At 52.4% G+C, this 14,231-nt stretch overlaps 1 protein-coding gene across 2 annotated transcripts in view; it reads right to left on the minus strand.

The window, feature by feature from the left end:
- Positions 1-1,110: 1,110 nt before the first annotated feature.
- The window catches only part of Dennd3 (DENN domain containing 3), a 62,340-nt gene continuing 49,219 nt past the window's right edge, over positions 1,111-14,231 (minus strand). Inside the window, exons 17-23 of one of the 2 annotated variants that reach the window (XM_029555001.1) lie at positions 13,048-13,155; positions 11,272-11,411; positions 10,599-10,756; positions 9,697-9,830; positions 6,576-6,691; positions 6,356-6,490; positions 1,111-4,749 (exon numbers count right to left, since the gene is read on the minus strand). In XM_029555001.1, coding sequence (XP_029410861.1) covers positions 4,549-4,749; positions 6,356-6,490; positions 6,576-6,691; positions 9,697-9,830; positions 10,599-10,756; positions 11,272-11,411; positions 13,048-13,155 — 992 coding nt within the window. In that variant the 3' untranslated portion in view covers positions 1,111-4,548. Of the gene's footprint in view, positions 4,750-6,355; positions 6,494-6,575; positions 6,692-9,696; positions 9,831-10,598; positions 10,757-11,271; positions 11,412-13,047; positions 13,156-14,231 lie in introns of both variants that reach the window. The other variant, XM_008851050.2, reaches the window with a different exon arrangement.

The following is a 14,231-nucleotide window of genomic DNA, read 5'->3' on the forward strand; positions in this document are numbered from 1 at the left end:
TAACTGGATAAAATGACTTGGTCAGATATAGTATCTCCCCCACCTATGGTTTCTCTTTTTCTATTTTGTTTGTTCATATTTTGTGGATTTGGAGGCAGGAGTCTTATTCTGTATCCTAGGTTGGCCTCAGACTCACTGTGATTCTCCTGCCTCAGCTCCCAAAGTGCTAGGATTACAGGTGTGAGTTACCATGCCCACTGTTATCATTTTAATAATGTTCTTTGAGGCCAGGTGTAGTGGTGCATGCCTTTGATCCCAGCACTCGGAAGACAGGGGCAGGCAGATCTCTGTGAGATCTAGGCTAGCCTGGCCTATATACCGAGTCCCAACAATAATATGTATGATGATGACATCTAATGCATCCGTTTCTTTTCTTTTGCGTTTAGCACTTACTGTGTATTCTCAAGAGCAGCCTTGCAGTCAGGTTGCAAAGGCCCTCTCCTGCCATGTTCCCAGAACTTCCGGCTCTACGTTTAGATCAGTGAAGCACCCTGGCTTCTCCTTTGCATAGAGCACTGGGTGCGGATCCCTCACACTCTTCCCTCTGTTCTCGGGTTGGTCCACTCTGATCCAGTGGCTTTTCTTGCCTGGTTGTCTTGGATTTCCTGTTTCTGTGCAGTCACCCAGAACCTGCATCTTGTCCCTCTGACCTGCTGACCTGTCATCACACTGATGATATCATCACAACAGTTGTTAACACTTTCTCAATCTCACTCTAGAGATGCTTTTTTCAAAGTCCTGACCTGTGGGGCTTCCAAGTCTGGTCTTTTGAAATATTTTTATTATTTTAATTTTATGCGTATGAATGTATTGCCTGCATGTGTGTAAATGCACCCATGTCACGCAATACCTGCAGTGGTCAGAAGGTGTTGAATCCCCCGGTACTGGAGTTATGGACAGGTATTAGCTGCCATGTGGGTGCTGGGAACCGAATCTGGGTCCTCTGTAAGAGCAGCCAGTGCTCTTAACCACTGAGCCTTCTCTCTAGCCTGAGTCTGATGATCTTTTCAAAGGCACTAATCAGATTCTTAGTTCTTTTTAAAATGTTAGGGTTTTGACTAGGGTTCATAAATCACAGATCAATTAGAGAACATCTTTACAATGTTGAACTTTCCAGTTCATGAACACAATGTATCTTTTATTTGAGTCCTTAACTTTTTCTGCCAAGGTGAGTGACCACACTCTCTTTGGTCCCTGCTGTCATAAGAACTTTTTGAATTTTCCCACTTCCCTCCGCAGTGTCGTGAACTGACTTTGTACCCGGATGCCATGCCCAATTTTCTTACTCCGGTTTATGTGCAGTGTAGACGGCCTGACTCTTCCAGACTATTTTATATTTGCTTTACTTTTGTTTTAGGAAGTAGGGTCTCACACAGTCCAGCAGTCCTGTGTTCACCCCACAGACGTGACATTGTATGCTGCAGGCACTGCAGTGGGGATGCCCGATGCTCGAGGTGGGCCGACACATCCAGTCTTCACAGCTGCTCCGAGTAGGCAACGGTGTGCGCCCAGCATGCTCAGAAGTACCCAGTGTAACAGTCACAGCTGGAGGGGCCGACGCAACAGAACCATGTTCTCTCAGCTCTGCAATGTCAGTCAGGTGTGCAGAGCCACAGTCCCTGGAGCTCTTAGGGAAGACTCCTTCCAGTGTCCCCAGACCCATGGCCAACGTTCCCATGGCTTCCATGTGGGCATCTCTGTCCGCACATCCCGGCTTCAGGATGTGGCTAGTGATCTCTGGGCACATCTGCAAAGACCCTTTTTCCAAATAAGGTCATGTTCATGGGTCCAAAGGATTGGGACATGGCCAGATCTTTTTGAGGGCCACCATTCAGCCCACTACAGTGGTTTCCACAGCTTCACCTGCTTGTTCTTGAGGACTTAAGAGAGCCCAGCTCACAGAACCCAAGAGGGCATGTGTGTGGAACAGTTCCTGGAAAGCCACAAACCTCCGTCCCCATAGCAGCTCTACACAAAGGAACCAGTCCAGCGGCACAGGGTTCTGGTCCCATGGCCAGGTCCAGTCAGCCTTGTCTGGAAGGGCCTGGCCTGGGCCCCCAGGCTGCCTCCTCATGATCCCGAAACCCAGGGCTTCCTGTGACCATGTAACCACGTGTGCCCAGATCACTGTGGCTTGGCGGAGCCGTGTGGCTAGGGGAACCAGCTGTGTCCAGGAGCCTCTGCTCACCTGTGGGCAAGAAATCAGGGCGACAAGGCAGTGCCCCTGGCTTTCCTGCCATGCGGAGGCACCCCTTCAACTTCCTGAAGGACCTTCTGGAGAGAGACAAAACCAGGTGCACCTAATTCAGGTGTAGTCACAGCCAAGCCCAAGGCTTTCCCTGGGGAGTGGCTGACACACATCTCCCACAAAGTCTTAGACACTGCCATTCAAGATCATCTTTACAACTTCCCCCATCAACCTGGGGGAACCGAGTGAGGTTTGGGTGGGCCAGCTCCCAGCGCACCAACTTGCTGTTCTGTATGAGACAGCTGGAGAGCTGAAATTATATTCATATACATTGGTTTCTGGTCCAAGCTAAATACTTTTTTGGTATCAGTTTAATTCAGATTTGTGAGGCTTGAATCTCTGAGGCGCTGAGGTGGGGCAGTGCTGCCTCCTGAATCCCGCTCATTCTGGCCCTGCCCACTACAGCTCACTTAGAATAGAATCTCTCTGAGGCACAGAGGACAAACTGAAGGTACCGAAGTGCCCTTTCCATCTCAACACCCCCGTTTACAAGGCTCCTACTTAAGGGATACAGAGCCAAGCTCATTTCAGCCCCCCTCCCACTGCAACACTGTTTGCCACCTTTTCTCCTGATACAAATGATCATCCCTAAAAGCCTCTGGCCCTCTGTATCTGTTGGCTGTTACAATGTAATCACAACACATAAGATCTCGGAAATTATCACCAGGAGTAAGAGATGAAGTCTGCTTTGGGACATCTTGCTTGGTGCTCAGCGGAACAGAGAAATTCAGAATGGTTCTGTGTCTGCCCGGTGGGGTGGGCATAGCGATCATCCTGGCAGTTGAGTGCTGAGGCAGGAGGATCATGAGGTTGAGGCCATCCTGGATCACTTTAGACCTCTTCGGCCCAGAGGATGTGGCTCAGTGCTGGAGCACTTGCTTAGCCTGGAGAGACCCTCGGTTTCATCTAAGCACTGCACAAAAAAAAAAAATCAAAAACAAAAAGGTTTCCGGTTTCAAGACCTCTCCACCAGTTCACAGTGGTCAAAATAAAACGAGCATTTCTAATGAAAAGAATTTATTATCACAAGCCGCAAACACATGGACCGGCACTAAATAACTTAGAATGCATTTGTGACTGACATTTACAGTAGTAGGTTTCTTGTGTTATCAAGACAGGTTAAACCTCTGCCCTTGGCTGCTGGCCACCTCTTTCTTTTAGACATCTGGAATAGTCTAGACACAGACTAGACAGGGGTGCGACTCTGAGAGCTCTGCACCATATCCAAGGGAGCTCCCAAAGGCCACACCTTTAGGGTACTAGCAGTCCGTGACACAGACCTTCTAAATGTAGGTCCAGCAGGCCTGGGCCCACGACTGCTGCTGAAGTTTGGCTGTGGTCCAGAGACAGAGGGAGACCCCTGGCAAACCCTTAGTGGGCTCTGTCTACTTGGTGCTCACTGAGTCCTGAAAAGCCAGGGTGGAGTGTCCAGAGCGCTCTGTGCTGAGCTCAACAGAAGGGCCCAGGGGACAGGACAGGCCCCTCGTGTGGCAAGCTCACCAAACATGAAGGAAACCTGAGCAGTAGGGTAAACGAGAGGTCCATTTACAACTAGGTATTTATGATTCAGTACCAAAGTATGCGTGCACACATGCACAGGACACACATACACAGAACACACATGCACAGAGCACCCATGCAGATCCAGTGGGAACACATGCCCAGCCAGGCAGAGCCACTGGAGATGAGAGCTTGCAAGGCTTCTGGAACAAGCGTCCAGCCTGCAGTCGCTGGCTTCTTCATCTTGAAAAGAAAGGCAATGCTTCTCAGCTGGCCCCGCGTAAGACTGGACGGACCTGCCCACAGTGGTCGCCTGCTCCAGTGTGGACATTGTGCACATCGTGGACAGTGCAAGCCTGTTCTGCCACAGTGTGTACCCTCAAACACCCAGGAAGTCCATGGAAAGCTGCAGAGCTCTGCAGCTCATCACCACGGCCCAGCCACATCACACTGCTGAGGCCTAAGTGTCTGTGGAATGAATGAATGAATGAGTGAATGAGTGAGTGAATGAATGAATGAATGAATGGGAGAAGCAAGAAGGGAGGGTTCCAGATGTGTGATTCAGCAAAACTGGTAGCTGTTGTGCTGACTCCTGGTTGAAAATCTGGAAATGTCTAGGTAACATGAGGTAACTTCACAGCGGAGGTTATCAGCCATGTGGTGCGGCTGCTCACCCAGGGAAGCAGCTGGATGAGAAGGCCTTCGTGAGCAGGCGACATGGGTTCCACAGGCTGCTGACACTACTGTGTGGTGGGAGGCACCCTCCTCTCACAAGGCAGCTGTGACTCGGCACACGGACTTCATTCAACTTTCCAGATGGCAATCTTTCCCTCCTCCTGGCCTGCCCCGCTCAGCACGTAACGGTCCTCTGCTGAGCACAGAGTCCTCACGGTGTCTGTGTGGGCTACCAGCTCCTTTTCCACCACCTTCTTCTCCACATCCATCACGTAGATTTTTCCTCTGGGTTTTCCCTGTGACATCCCTCTGCCACCCACCCAGATCTGCAGGGGAGAAAAGGAAGGGGCATCAGTTGGGGGACACTCTAGAAGCCGAATGCTCAGTGATGAGTATACCCCCAAACTCATGTCCCTCGTGTGCAGAGCTTTGCTGGCCAAGAGGCAAGGGCACACATGGGCCTAGGACAGACCTTCAGGCCACAGAGATTTTTCTCTGACCTTTTCAGCAACAATGTGACTGTAGTTAATATTGTCTACTTAAAGTCTACTGTGGTGGGACTTAAGTGTAGCTGTGAGAGAACAAGTGCCGGGAACCTGACTGGTTGAGTATGTACATGTATCAAGTTAGTTCGCCGGGCGTGGTGGCGTACGCCTGTAGTCCCAGCACTTGGGAGGCAGAGGCAGGTGGATCTCTGTGAGTTCAAGGCCAGCCTGGTCTACATAGTGAGTTTCAGGAGAACTGGGGCTACAGGGAGAACCTGTTTCAAAAGACAAAAAAAAAAAAACCACATCAAGTTCTACACACCAGAGAAAATGTCAGTTATACCTCCAAAAAGCTGGGGCCGTCCTCTAGTAGAACTCCTCTGCCTGTTTCCAGCTGTGCTGGGACCTGCCACCTCTTTTTCCCTTTCAATTTCTCCCTTTGGAGATGGGACTATCTACCCTTGGCCCATTACACTACTGCATTCTAGACAGGCGGTGGGCCCCAGGATGGACCACACTCATAGCCTTACTGATATTTGAATAAGTGTTCCCCAACATCCCACCTGCCAAGGGCTTGGTCCCCAGCTTGGCTCTACTGGAGGTGGTGGGCCCTCAGGAGGTCTGAGGTCATGGAGGATGCCCTTGAGGAGGGCTGTAGGACCCTGGTCTCTTTCTGCTGCTCGCCTCCTGGCCAGGATATAAGCAGCCTCCCCAGTGCACGGTATGCTTCATCATGGGCCCCAGAGCCACGGTTCTGCCGACCATGGTCTAGAATCTCTACGACAGTCAAAAGAAACCTTTCCTCTTCCCAAACTCATCACCGCAGGTCCTTGTTACAGTGACAGAAGGCTGACCAACCCGAGCAGGTTCTCCTCAGATAAGGTCCAGGTGTTTTTAGAGTCAGTGATAGGGTGGGTTAGGACTTGCATGTGGGGCAGATGTGAACTAGGGGGGCCAAAGGGCAGACTATAGTGTGTTGAATAGTATCTTTCCAAAACCCATGTCCTTTCTGAACGTGAGATGGCTTGGAAATAGTCCTGTGTGTGATGTGGCTGGGCCCTCCTGAGACACAGAGATACCATGTGAGGACCAAGCCGCGGATGGAAGAGGCACATCCACAAGCCAGAAGCTGGGTGCAAGACAGGTCTCCATGACTGAGAAGCAGCCAGCTGGCCAGCACTGGGATCTGCCCTGACATCCCCCAGCCCTGAGGGGAGGTACAGTTCTGCCACTGCCACCCAGACAGGATTTTCTGTAGCAGCCGTGAGGACATGGTTTCCACCATGAAACCCAAAGCACATGACACCCTGGGACACAGCCAGTAGTCTCCTAGTCCACATTCCCACTAAGGAGAGAAGGAACCTGGGGTTGGGGAGGGAGGCAGGAGGGGCAAGGAAGGGCCAGGCAGGACCCACATGATGCTCGAGTGACATCACCTTCACCTCACCTGTCTCTTCACACAGATCATGCAGCTGACCTCGGTGCAGTCCTGCAAGTGGATCCTCTGAGGAGGCTGGCCAGGGTCCTTCAGGCTCCAGATATAAAGTTCATTGTGCCCTGAGCAGGCTACCCACAGCTGCTCCTGCTGGGATAGAAATCACCATGGGACAACGGTACTGTGACCACGATGGCCCCAAGCCTGGGCCAGAACACAGGCCATAAAGTACCTCGGGAAGAAGCTGGAAGGCCTGGAAGGGCCTGCGCGTCTCCCCGGAGTTCTTCAGCCTCAGCTCTTGAGGAAAAAAGCCCTGCACTGTCACCACCACAATGCTGCTGCCTGTACCTGCAGGAGGAAGAGCCAGGAAGAGGGTGGGCTGAACATGCTCCAGACCCAGGGAGGAAAGAGCCGGAAGGAGGGACAGGCAGGACGCACACAGGGTGCAAGGACAACAGCACCAGGGAAGGCCCAGGGTAACCGGTGAACATGTCAGGCCTGCTGATTCCTTTGACAGGTACTGACCGCCCAGCAGGCGCCTCTTCCTGTCACTGCCATACTTGTAGTTTGTGCCACAGTTCACGTGAGATGCTCTCTCATCTTCACTCCATGGTGACCAGGAGCCCCAGGAGCAAAGCCCAGCCCTCAGGGAGCACCCAGTGGATGCCAGTGGTGGGAGGTGGAAGGTACCAAGACAGTAGGGTGGCAGACCTAGAGATGCCATGGAACTTCACATGGCCCTCCCACAGCTTCACCTGACAGCTCCTTGGGCCTCAGCTGGCCTGGTGCCTGGGAAACCAACCTGAGTTTCTATTTCTCCTCCTTACATCCAAGTCCAAAGAGGTGGCATAAGCAAACGGAAGCCTCCTCCAGGAACTATGTCCTGATGTGTGGTGATTCGACAGATTTATTCATCTTAAAGCCCTTTCAAAAGCCACTGCTCCTGACCAGCGCCTGTCCCAAGGAGGCAGGAGCAACAGGCAGCCTGTGTAGAAGGGCCTCTGCCACCTGGGACGCACATGGGGTCTTCAGTGCAGCTACGAACTCTCAAGCCACTCCGGCAACAAGAGAACTGGGGAGCAAAATGAAGTTCTGGGGGAAAAAATAAAGCACTAAATGAAAGCTCAGTAATTAAAGTGACCACGTGGAGGTTTAGCCACAGAAAGGACACCCGCAAGTCTCAGGGTGCCATTGCCTGATCCGGACTGTCCCCTAGGCCATGTGCTGATGGCTTGCTCCTCAGCCTACCACACGGCTGGTAAGTGAAACCTGTTGGCAAACCATCAGGTCACTCGGTTGTGACCCTGAGTCCTAGGACCCCAGCCCCTTTTTCTCTGCTTCCTGGCTGCAGTCATATGAGCAGCTCTGCCCCAGAACAGTCAAAGCAGCACAGCCATGTCACCATGGAAACCTCTAACACAGCAAGATGACATGAACTACCCATTTACATCGAGTGTTTTACCACAGCAATGGGGAGCTAAACAGTACAGATGGACATGCAACCAAATCGCAGACGAGAGAAGCGACCCAACATCTGTGTGAGCAGGACCCCAGAAGCCGAGGGGAAGAGGAATGCTCAGAGAGGTTTACACTTTTCCCCAAATTCATGAGAATAAACCCAAGCAGGACAAACACAAAGGCCTTCACACCTGGGCACCCTGTAGCCTAATCCTAAAAACCAAGGACAAAGGTATGAAAGCAACCAGAAAAAAAAAACAGAAGGAAACAAACCAGACAGATGGACACCCTATACACAGCAACGGACCTGACGGACACCCTATACACAGCAACAGTCCTGATGGACACCCTATACACCATAGCAACGGACCTGACAGATACCCTATACACCACAGCAACGGACCTGACGGACACCCTATACACCATAGCAACGGACCTGACAGATACCCTATACACCACAGCAACGGACCTGACGGACACCCTATACACCATAGCAACGGACCTGACAGGCACCCTATACACCATAGCAACGGACCTGACAGACACCCTATACACCACAGCAACGGACCTGACGGACACCCTATACACAGCAACGGACCTGACGGACACCCTATACACCATAGCAACGGACCTGACAGACACCCTATACACCACAGCAACAGACCTGACGGACACCCTATACACAGCAACGGACCTGACGCCTCATGGGAACAGGCTGCATGCCAACAGAAGGGCCTTTCCAGCTGGGGGCGGGGCACAGGCCTGCACTGTGCTACAGGCAGACTGAGGCTGTACAGCTGAAGAAGTTCCAGCCTTGGGAGGCAGAAGGCAGGATGCTCACCAGGAGTCACACACAGACTGAAGAAATAAAGTGTCTTAATTTCTTTGGGAGACCCCCTTGACTGCTCAAACAAAATATTTTAAAGTTCATCCTGGGGTTGAAGATAACCACAATTATTCAAATAAGCTCCTGTGTTCACCAAAGCCCCACCAGGGCAGAGGAGGGTGCACAGAACTGGGCCGCTGTGACTTCTGGCACAGGAAGTAGTGGCAGAGCTGCCTAGGCGGACTCTGAGGCAAGGCCGCGGACAGCCTCGCTTGGGGCAGCCACTCCAAAGTGAAGCAGAAAGGGGAGCTGGAAAGGGCGGAGAGGACAGAGCTGACCTGAAATAGTCCACGGGCCCAGCTGAGGCAGGAGAGGGAACAGAAGAAAACCTTACAGGCCACTGTGGTGCCAACCACCTGTGATCCCAGCACTCGGGAGGTGAAGCAGGAAGATCAGAAGTTCAAGGGCAGCCCGAGCTTCCTACTGAGTTTGAGGCCAGCAAGAGCTACCTGAGACTCTGGAAAGAGAGACAGACAGGGAGAGAGAGAACGGAAATGGCACACCTAGAGCCAAACACACTGCTCACAGCATTCGAGGGTCCTTGTGTGGTCTGACACACTTGCAGAGAGGCCTCAGTGCAGGCAACTCCTGTGCCCTGAGATGTTCCAAAGCATAGAACACAAGCCACCAGCCTAGAGCCTGCCCCTCTCGTCACCTCTGGCAACATGCCTCACTTGCTTGGCTCTTAGGGGTGGGCTAGGAGTGGCTCGGGACAGCAGCACAGGCTCGCCCCCAGAGGCAGGTGTGGTACACACCCAGAAGAGGCCTGTGGAGGGTGACCGATGGCTACAGGGTTAGGATCACCTCAAAGCAGGTACAGAGGAGGAGCCGAGGAGTGGCCGTACACGGCAGGGTGACGGAGTAGAGAGGCCTAGAGCGTGGGTAAGCCAAACCACAAGGTAGCAGGCTTGTCAGGAGTCCAGAGGAAGAGCAGTTTAAAATCAATGTTGGAGATACAGCCAGGGTAAAGGGGCTTGACCCCGGGCACGGTCAGGACCTGAGGACTTACAGCACCACAGGCGGTCACTGTACAGGATGATGGATGTGAGGCTACTGGACTGCAGCTGGCACCGGTTGGTCACACGGAGCGTGCTCACATTCCACGCTAGGACCGTTCCATCTAGACTGCAGGAGTAGACTTCGCTGAGGGATCAAAGACATAGACATGTTTAACCGGCCACATCAAACCGCCGTCATTCACAACAAGGAAAAGTAAGGGGGACACACTATAAACAGCTTTCCCAGTCGGCCGGACTGCCACTCAATCCAGGGCAGGCCCAGTGGGGTGTCAGAGAGCAGGGTCTCACATCACAATTCGCTGTACCAAGTCTTGAGCAGGGAGGGCCGCCAACTCAGAGGGACAGGTAGGGCAGACACCAGTCCCAGGGATGCATATCCAGGGGCAGGTCAGAATGGGCAGTGGCCAGTGCCACCTGTAACCCCTCATGTTGGGCTCAGGTCAGCACTGTCTGTGCCACTTGACCTGGACCTAGGAAGACAGCACCCTATACCTCCCTATGGCCCATACTGGCCAGGATAATTTCAGTTTCCTGGGTCAAATCTCTCCTAAGACAACTTGATCCTGGAGTAGGGGGTTGGGGAACCCCAGAGGCAGGAACATACAGGCAAAAGAGGTTCAGGCAAGCCATGTGACAGAGAGACTCTTGTGTCTGGTGGGATCCAGAGCTGCCTGGCCTACGTACTGTGGCAGGGAGGGTGGGATCAAGTGCAAGCTAGATAGGTTTAAAAATGAAGGTAACTAGGGCTCCCGCCCCACCCCAGGACACTCCCAACTGGCCTGTGCCCCTGGGAGCTGAGCCTCCCCCCACCCGGGGGCCATGAGTCTCCGGGACCCTTCCCATCTGTGCCCCTGGGAGCTGAGCCGAGCCGAGCCTCCCCGGGCCCTGGTACCTAGGCTTCTTTCCATCTTGCACGACCAAGCCAGTGACTGCAGCACGGTGATCTGTGAGCTGCTTGTTACAGGACATGCTGTGGACGTTGATAATGTAGATGACAGAGTCCTCAGAGCCCACCCACACCTGGCTGTGCTCTGCCATCACCATGCAGTTCTAACAGGAAGCAAGACACTTGGATGAGACACGCAACCCAGGCTGGCAATCTGCATTGTTACCACCAACACCGAGTCAGTGAGTACTGAGCACTGCTTCTCCAGGACACACAACCCAAGTTGTGATCATCCCCTTGCTTAAGACACATGGCTCCTGTTTAATGACACTCAGTACACAAAGTATAGAAGACAGGCTGCAGAAAGAACAGCAGTCCACAATGCAAGCCTCAGCGGGAACACGTGGACTCTGGCTCTGATGTACCAGGATTACCACGAAGGCATCATGAGCATTTATTTGGGGGTCAGAGTCAAGTCTTAGCGGGTGGCTGAGTTTACAGTAATGGATTGTACAAACAGCCAACTAGGCCATCAGGGCCTCCACTGGTGGCATGTTCTTAGGAGTTCTGAGTTCCCAGCCAGCAGCCAAGGATGCTAGGAGACAGCCTGTGTTCCATCAATCAGGGTGACAGGCTCATTTTCACACTGCCCTGGGTCAAAGGGCCCTCATTCACTCACCACTTTAGAGGCACCCACTTTGAAGCAATGCTGGTGGGTGGTCCATGAAGAAGCATCAAACACGATCACTTTGCCTTCATTCAGGGCACACCACAACTTGGGGTGAGCATCTTCAACTTTCTCTGCAGGGTCAAGGCGCCCTGAAGAGGAAAGCAGCCCAAAAGTGTTTGAAGGAACCATCTGGCAGGTCAGCAGGAGACATCTACTACCGCTCAGCCATCTCCTGGACACCCACAGAGAACCAGTGCAGGGTGCTGCCCTCCCCATGGAGTCTGGGGTCTTACGGGCAGCTGGAGGGGACAATGGAAACCTGTGGGGCACACTGCTGAGCAAGGGCCCACAGGTGAGTGGGGGCTGATGGGCACTGAGTGTGACGAAGCAGGGCAGTTGCAGCAATCAGGACAGGAACCATGGCACTCCACCGATGAACACGCCCACCTGCTCCAAGTTGTCACTTACTAGTGTCAACTTAGTTATTTATAGAGTTCTTGAGACAGGATCTCAATAATGTATTCCAGGCAGGCCTTGAACTTGTGTCAGTCCTTCTGCCTCACCCTCCTGAGTGGTGAAATTTCAGGAATGAACCGTGTCCACCTTGGTATAATGTTAAACTTTTTGAGCACTCTAAGGGATATTTTTGTTTATTTACTAAGATGAGGTTTTACTAGGTTACCCAGGTGGCATTGTCCTGTCTCATCTCCCTGAGTATCTGGGACTGCAGGCCCTGTGCCACCACGTCTCAGCATGACTCTGGTTTTGAGTGTGGCTCTACTGTCACTGACCCAACTGCTCCTGAGGCCAGTGGTGTTGGCCAGCGTTGGGATGGCCTGTCTTGTGAGGTATGTCTCCTGGCAATGCTGGACTGCTCAGCTCTCCCTCCAGGAGCCGTGTTAAGAAGGAATGGATCAGCCAGCCCCTCATTAGGCCATTGTGCCAGGACTCTACTTCCCAGCTCCGGCCTATAGTGTCACGCTCTTGGAAGTAATGGTTTGAAACCCTTCATTTTTTTTCTCATTTATTTATTTATTGTATGTACACACCCACATGTGTTTACCATGGCACACATGTGGAGATCAGAAGTCTGTATCACCTTCTACTACGTGGGTTCTGGGATCACATTCAGGTGGTCAGGGTTGATGGCAAGTGCCCTTACCCACCGAGCAGTCTTGTGAGCCCTGAAACGCTTATTTTAGGGTAAGCAAACCCATGAGTCCTTTGGTGCCACTATGAACGTGGGGTTGACCTGATCATGCCTGTGCTGATGGGAGTGCTGGTCTGGAAGATGTTTGCTACACTTATGTGGTCACCTGTCTTTCACATCTAGACTAGTCCACTTGGAGCTGATGTGGCGACAGACTGAAGTAGGTAGGTTTCATCTTTAGTTATGAAGCTATGATGCCCATGGTTATGCAGTACTTGGCCTCATTCCATCCACCCCACAGGCTTCTGCCAAGGAGCCTCCTCACCAAGAGCTGACACACAAACATTTCAGAGGCAGGAAACAGTGTTCTGGGCACCGCCAAATCTAGTGCACTTTTGTGACACTTCAGTCTCTCAAGGGGGCTCCAAATGTGGGCACCTCAAGGCCAAGTGCACAGGGTGGCTATAACAACTTTGCCATCCTGTCTCAGGATCCCGCCCCACAGGCAGAAAGCACCCTCCCCCATTTCCAGCACAGGATTTCCTCCTCACCTGCTGTGAGGCTCACCTCCAACCCAAATCCAAGTTCCTCACACGGTTCCAAAACCAACAGCAGCAAGCAAGAGGTCACCTTACCCGGAGTATACAGCAAGACGTCAACAGCTTGTGGGGCGGTCTCTCCTGCCGAAGGGTTAATCCTGTGTTTCAGGGTCTCTGACGTCGTCTTCGGGACCACCATGGGCACTGCAACACAAAGCGTGTGTTTGAGTTTACCAGACAGGAGGAGAGCAAGACAGCAGTGTCATCCAGTGGCCGCACATGTGCAGAGTTCATGGGAAAACCACATGAGGCCTGGGGAGGATGCTCTTGGAAACCAGCGTTAAGGGCAAAGCATCACCATCTGAAGCACCTCTGGCCTCATCCTTGAGGGAGGAGGGACAAGAAGCAGGTGCATTTTCTACTGCAAATGGTATGATTAGTTCTTAAAACAGTGCACCATTGTGTATATAGCACATTTTCTTTTTTTTTTAACGTTTTATTGGTTCTGTGTGTGTGTGTGTGTGCGCGCATGCATGCATGTGTGTATATATGTGTGTGTGTGTGTGTGTGTGTGTGTGTACACGTGGCATGCACACACCACAGTGCACATGCAGATGTCCGAGGACAAGTAATGGGAGTCAGATCTCTCCTAGCATGTGGGTCCTGGTGTTCCGACTAGGTCGCCAGGCCTGGCACAAGCACCTTTGCCCAGTGAGCCATCTCCCCAGCCTGAGGTCCCCTTTCTTCACCCGTACATCTCTGACAGACACCTAGGCTGATTCCATGCCTTGGCTACTGTGGATGGTGCCATGATACATGGGCAACACCTGCATCTCCTTCTATACAATCCAACCCATGTTTCCAGACAATGCCCAAGACGGCCTCCCCTGGGGACTCCTGGGACCACCCTCTGGGCAGCTACCAGCCTCCTGCCCCCTCCCACTGATTACCACCAAAATGGAGGATGTGCTGTAGAGCTTGCTGTGGCCTTCCTTTTTAAAAGAGACGAAGAGAGGCTGGAGAGATGGCTCAGTGGTTAAGAGCACTGGCTGCTCTTGCAGAGGACCCAGGTTTAGTTCCAGCACCCACATGGCCACTCACAGCCATATGTAACTTCAGTTCCAGGGGCTCCAACGCCCTCTTCTGGCCTCTGCGGACATTGTACAACACAGGCACACGTACACACATGCAGGCAATACACTCATACACATAAAATAAAAATACATAATCTTGGGGCTGGAGAGATGGCTCAGAGGTTAAGAACACTGGCTGTTCTTGCA

Source organism: Nannospalax galili, unplaced genomic scaffold (assembly GCF_000622305.1).
Source record: "Nannospalax galili isolate Female #2095 unplaced genomic scaffold, S.galili_v1.0 scaffold525, whole genome shotgun sequence".
Taxonomy (NCBI): domain Eukaryota; kingdom Metazoa; phylum Chordata; class Mammalia; order Rodentia; family Spalacidae; genus Nannospalax; species Nannospalax galili.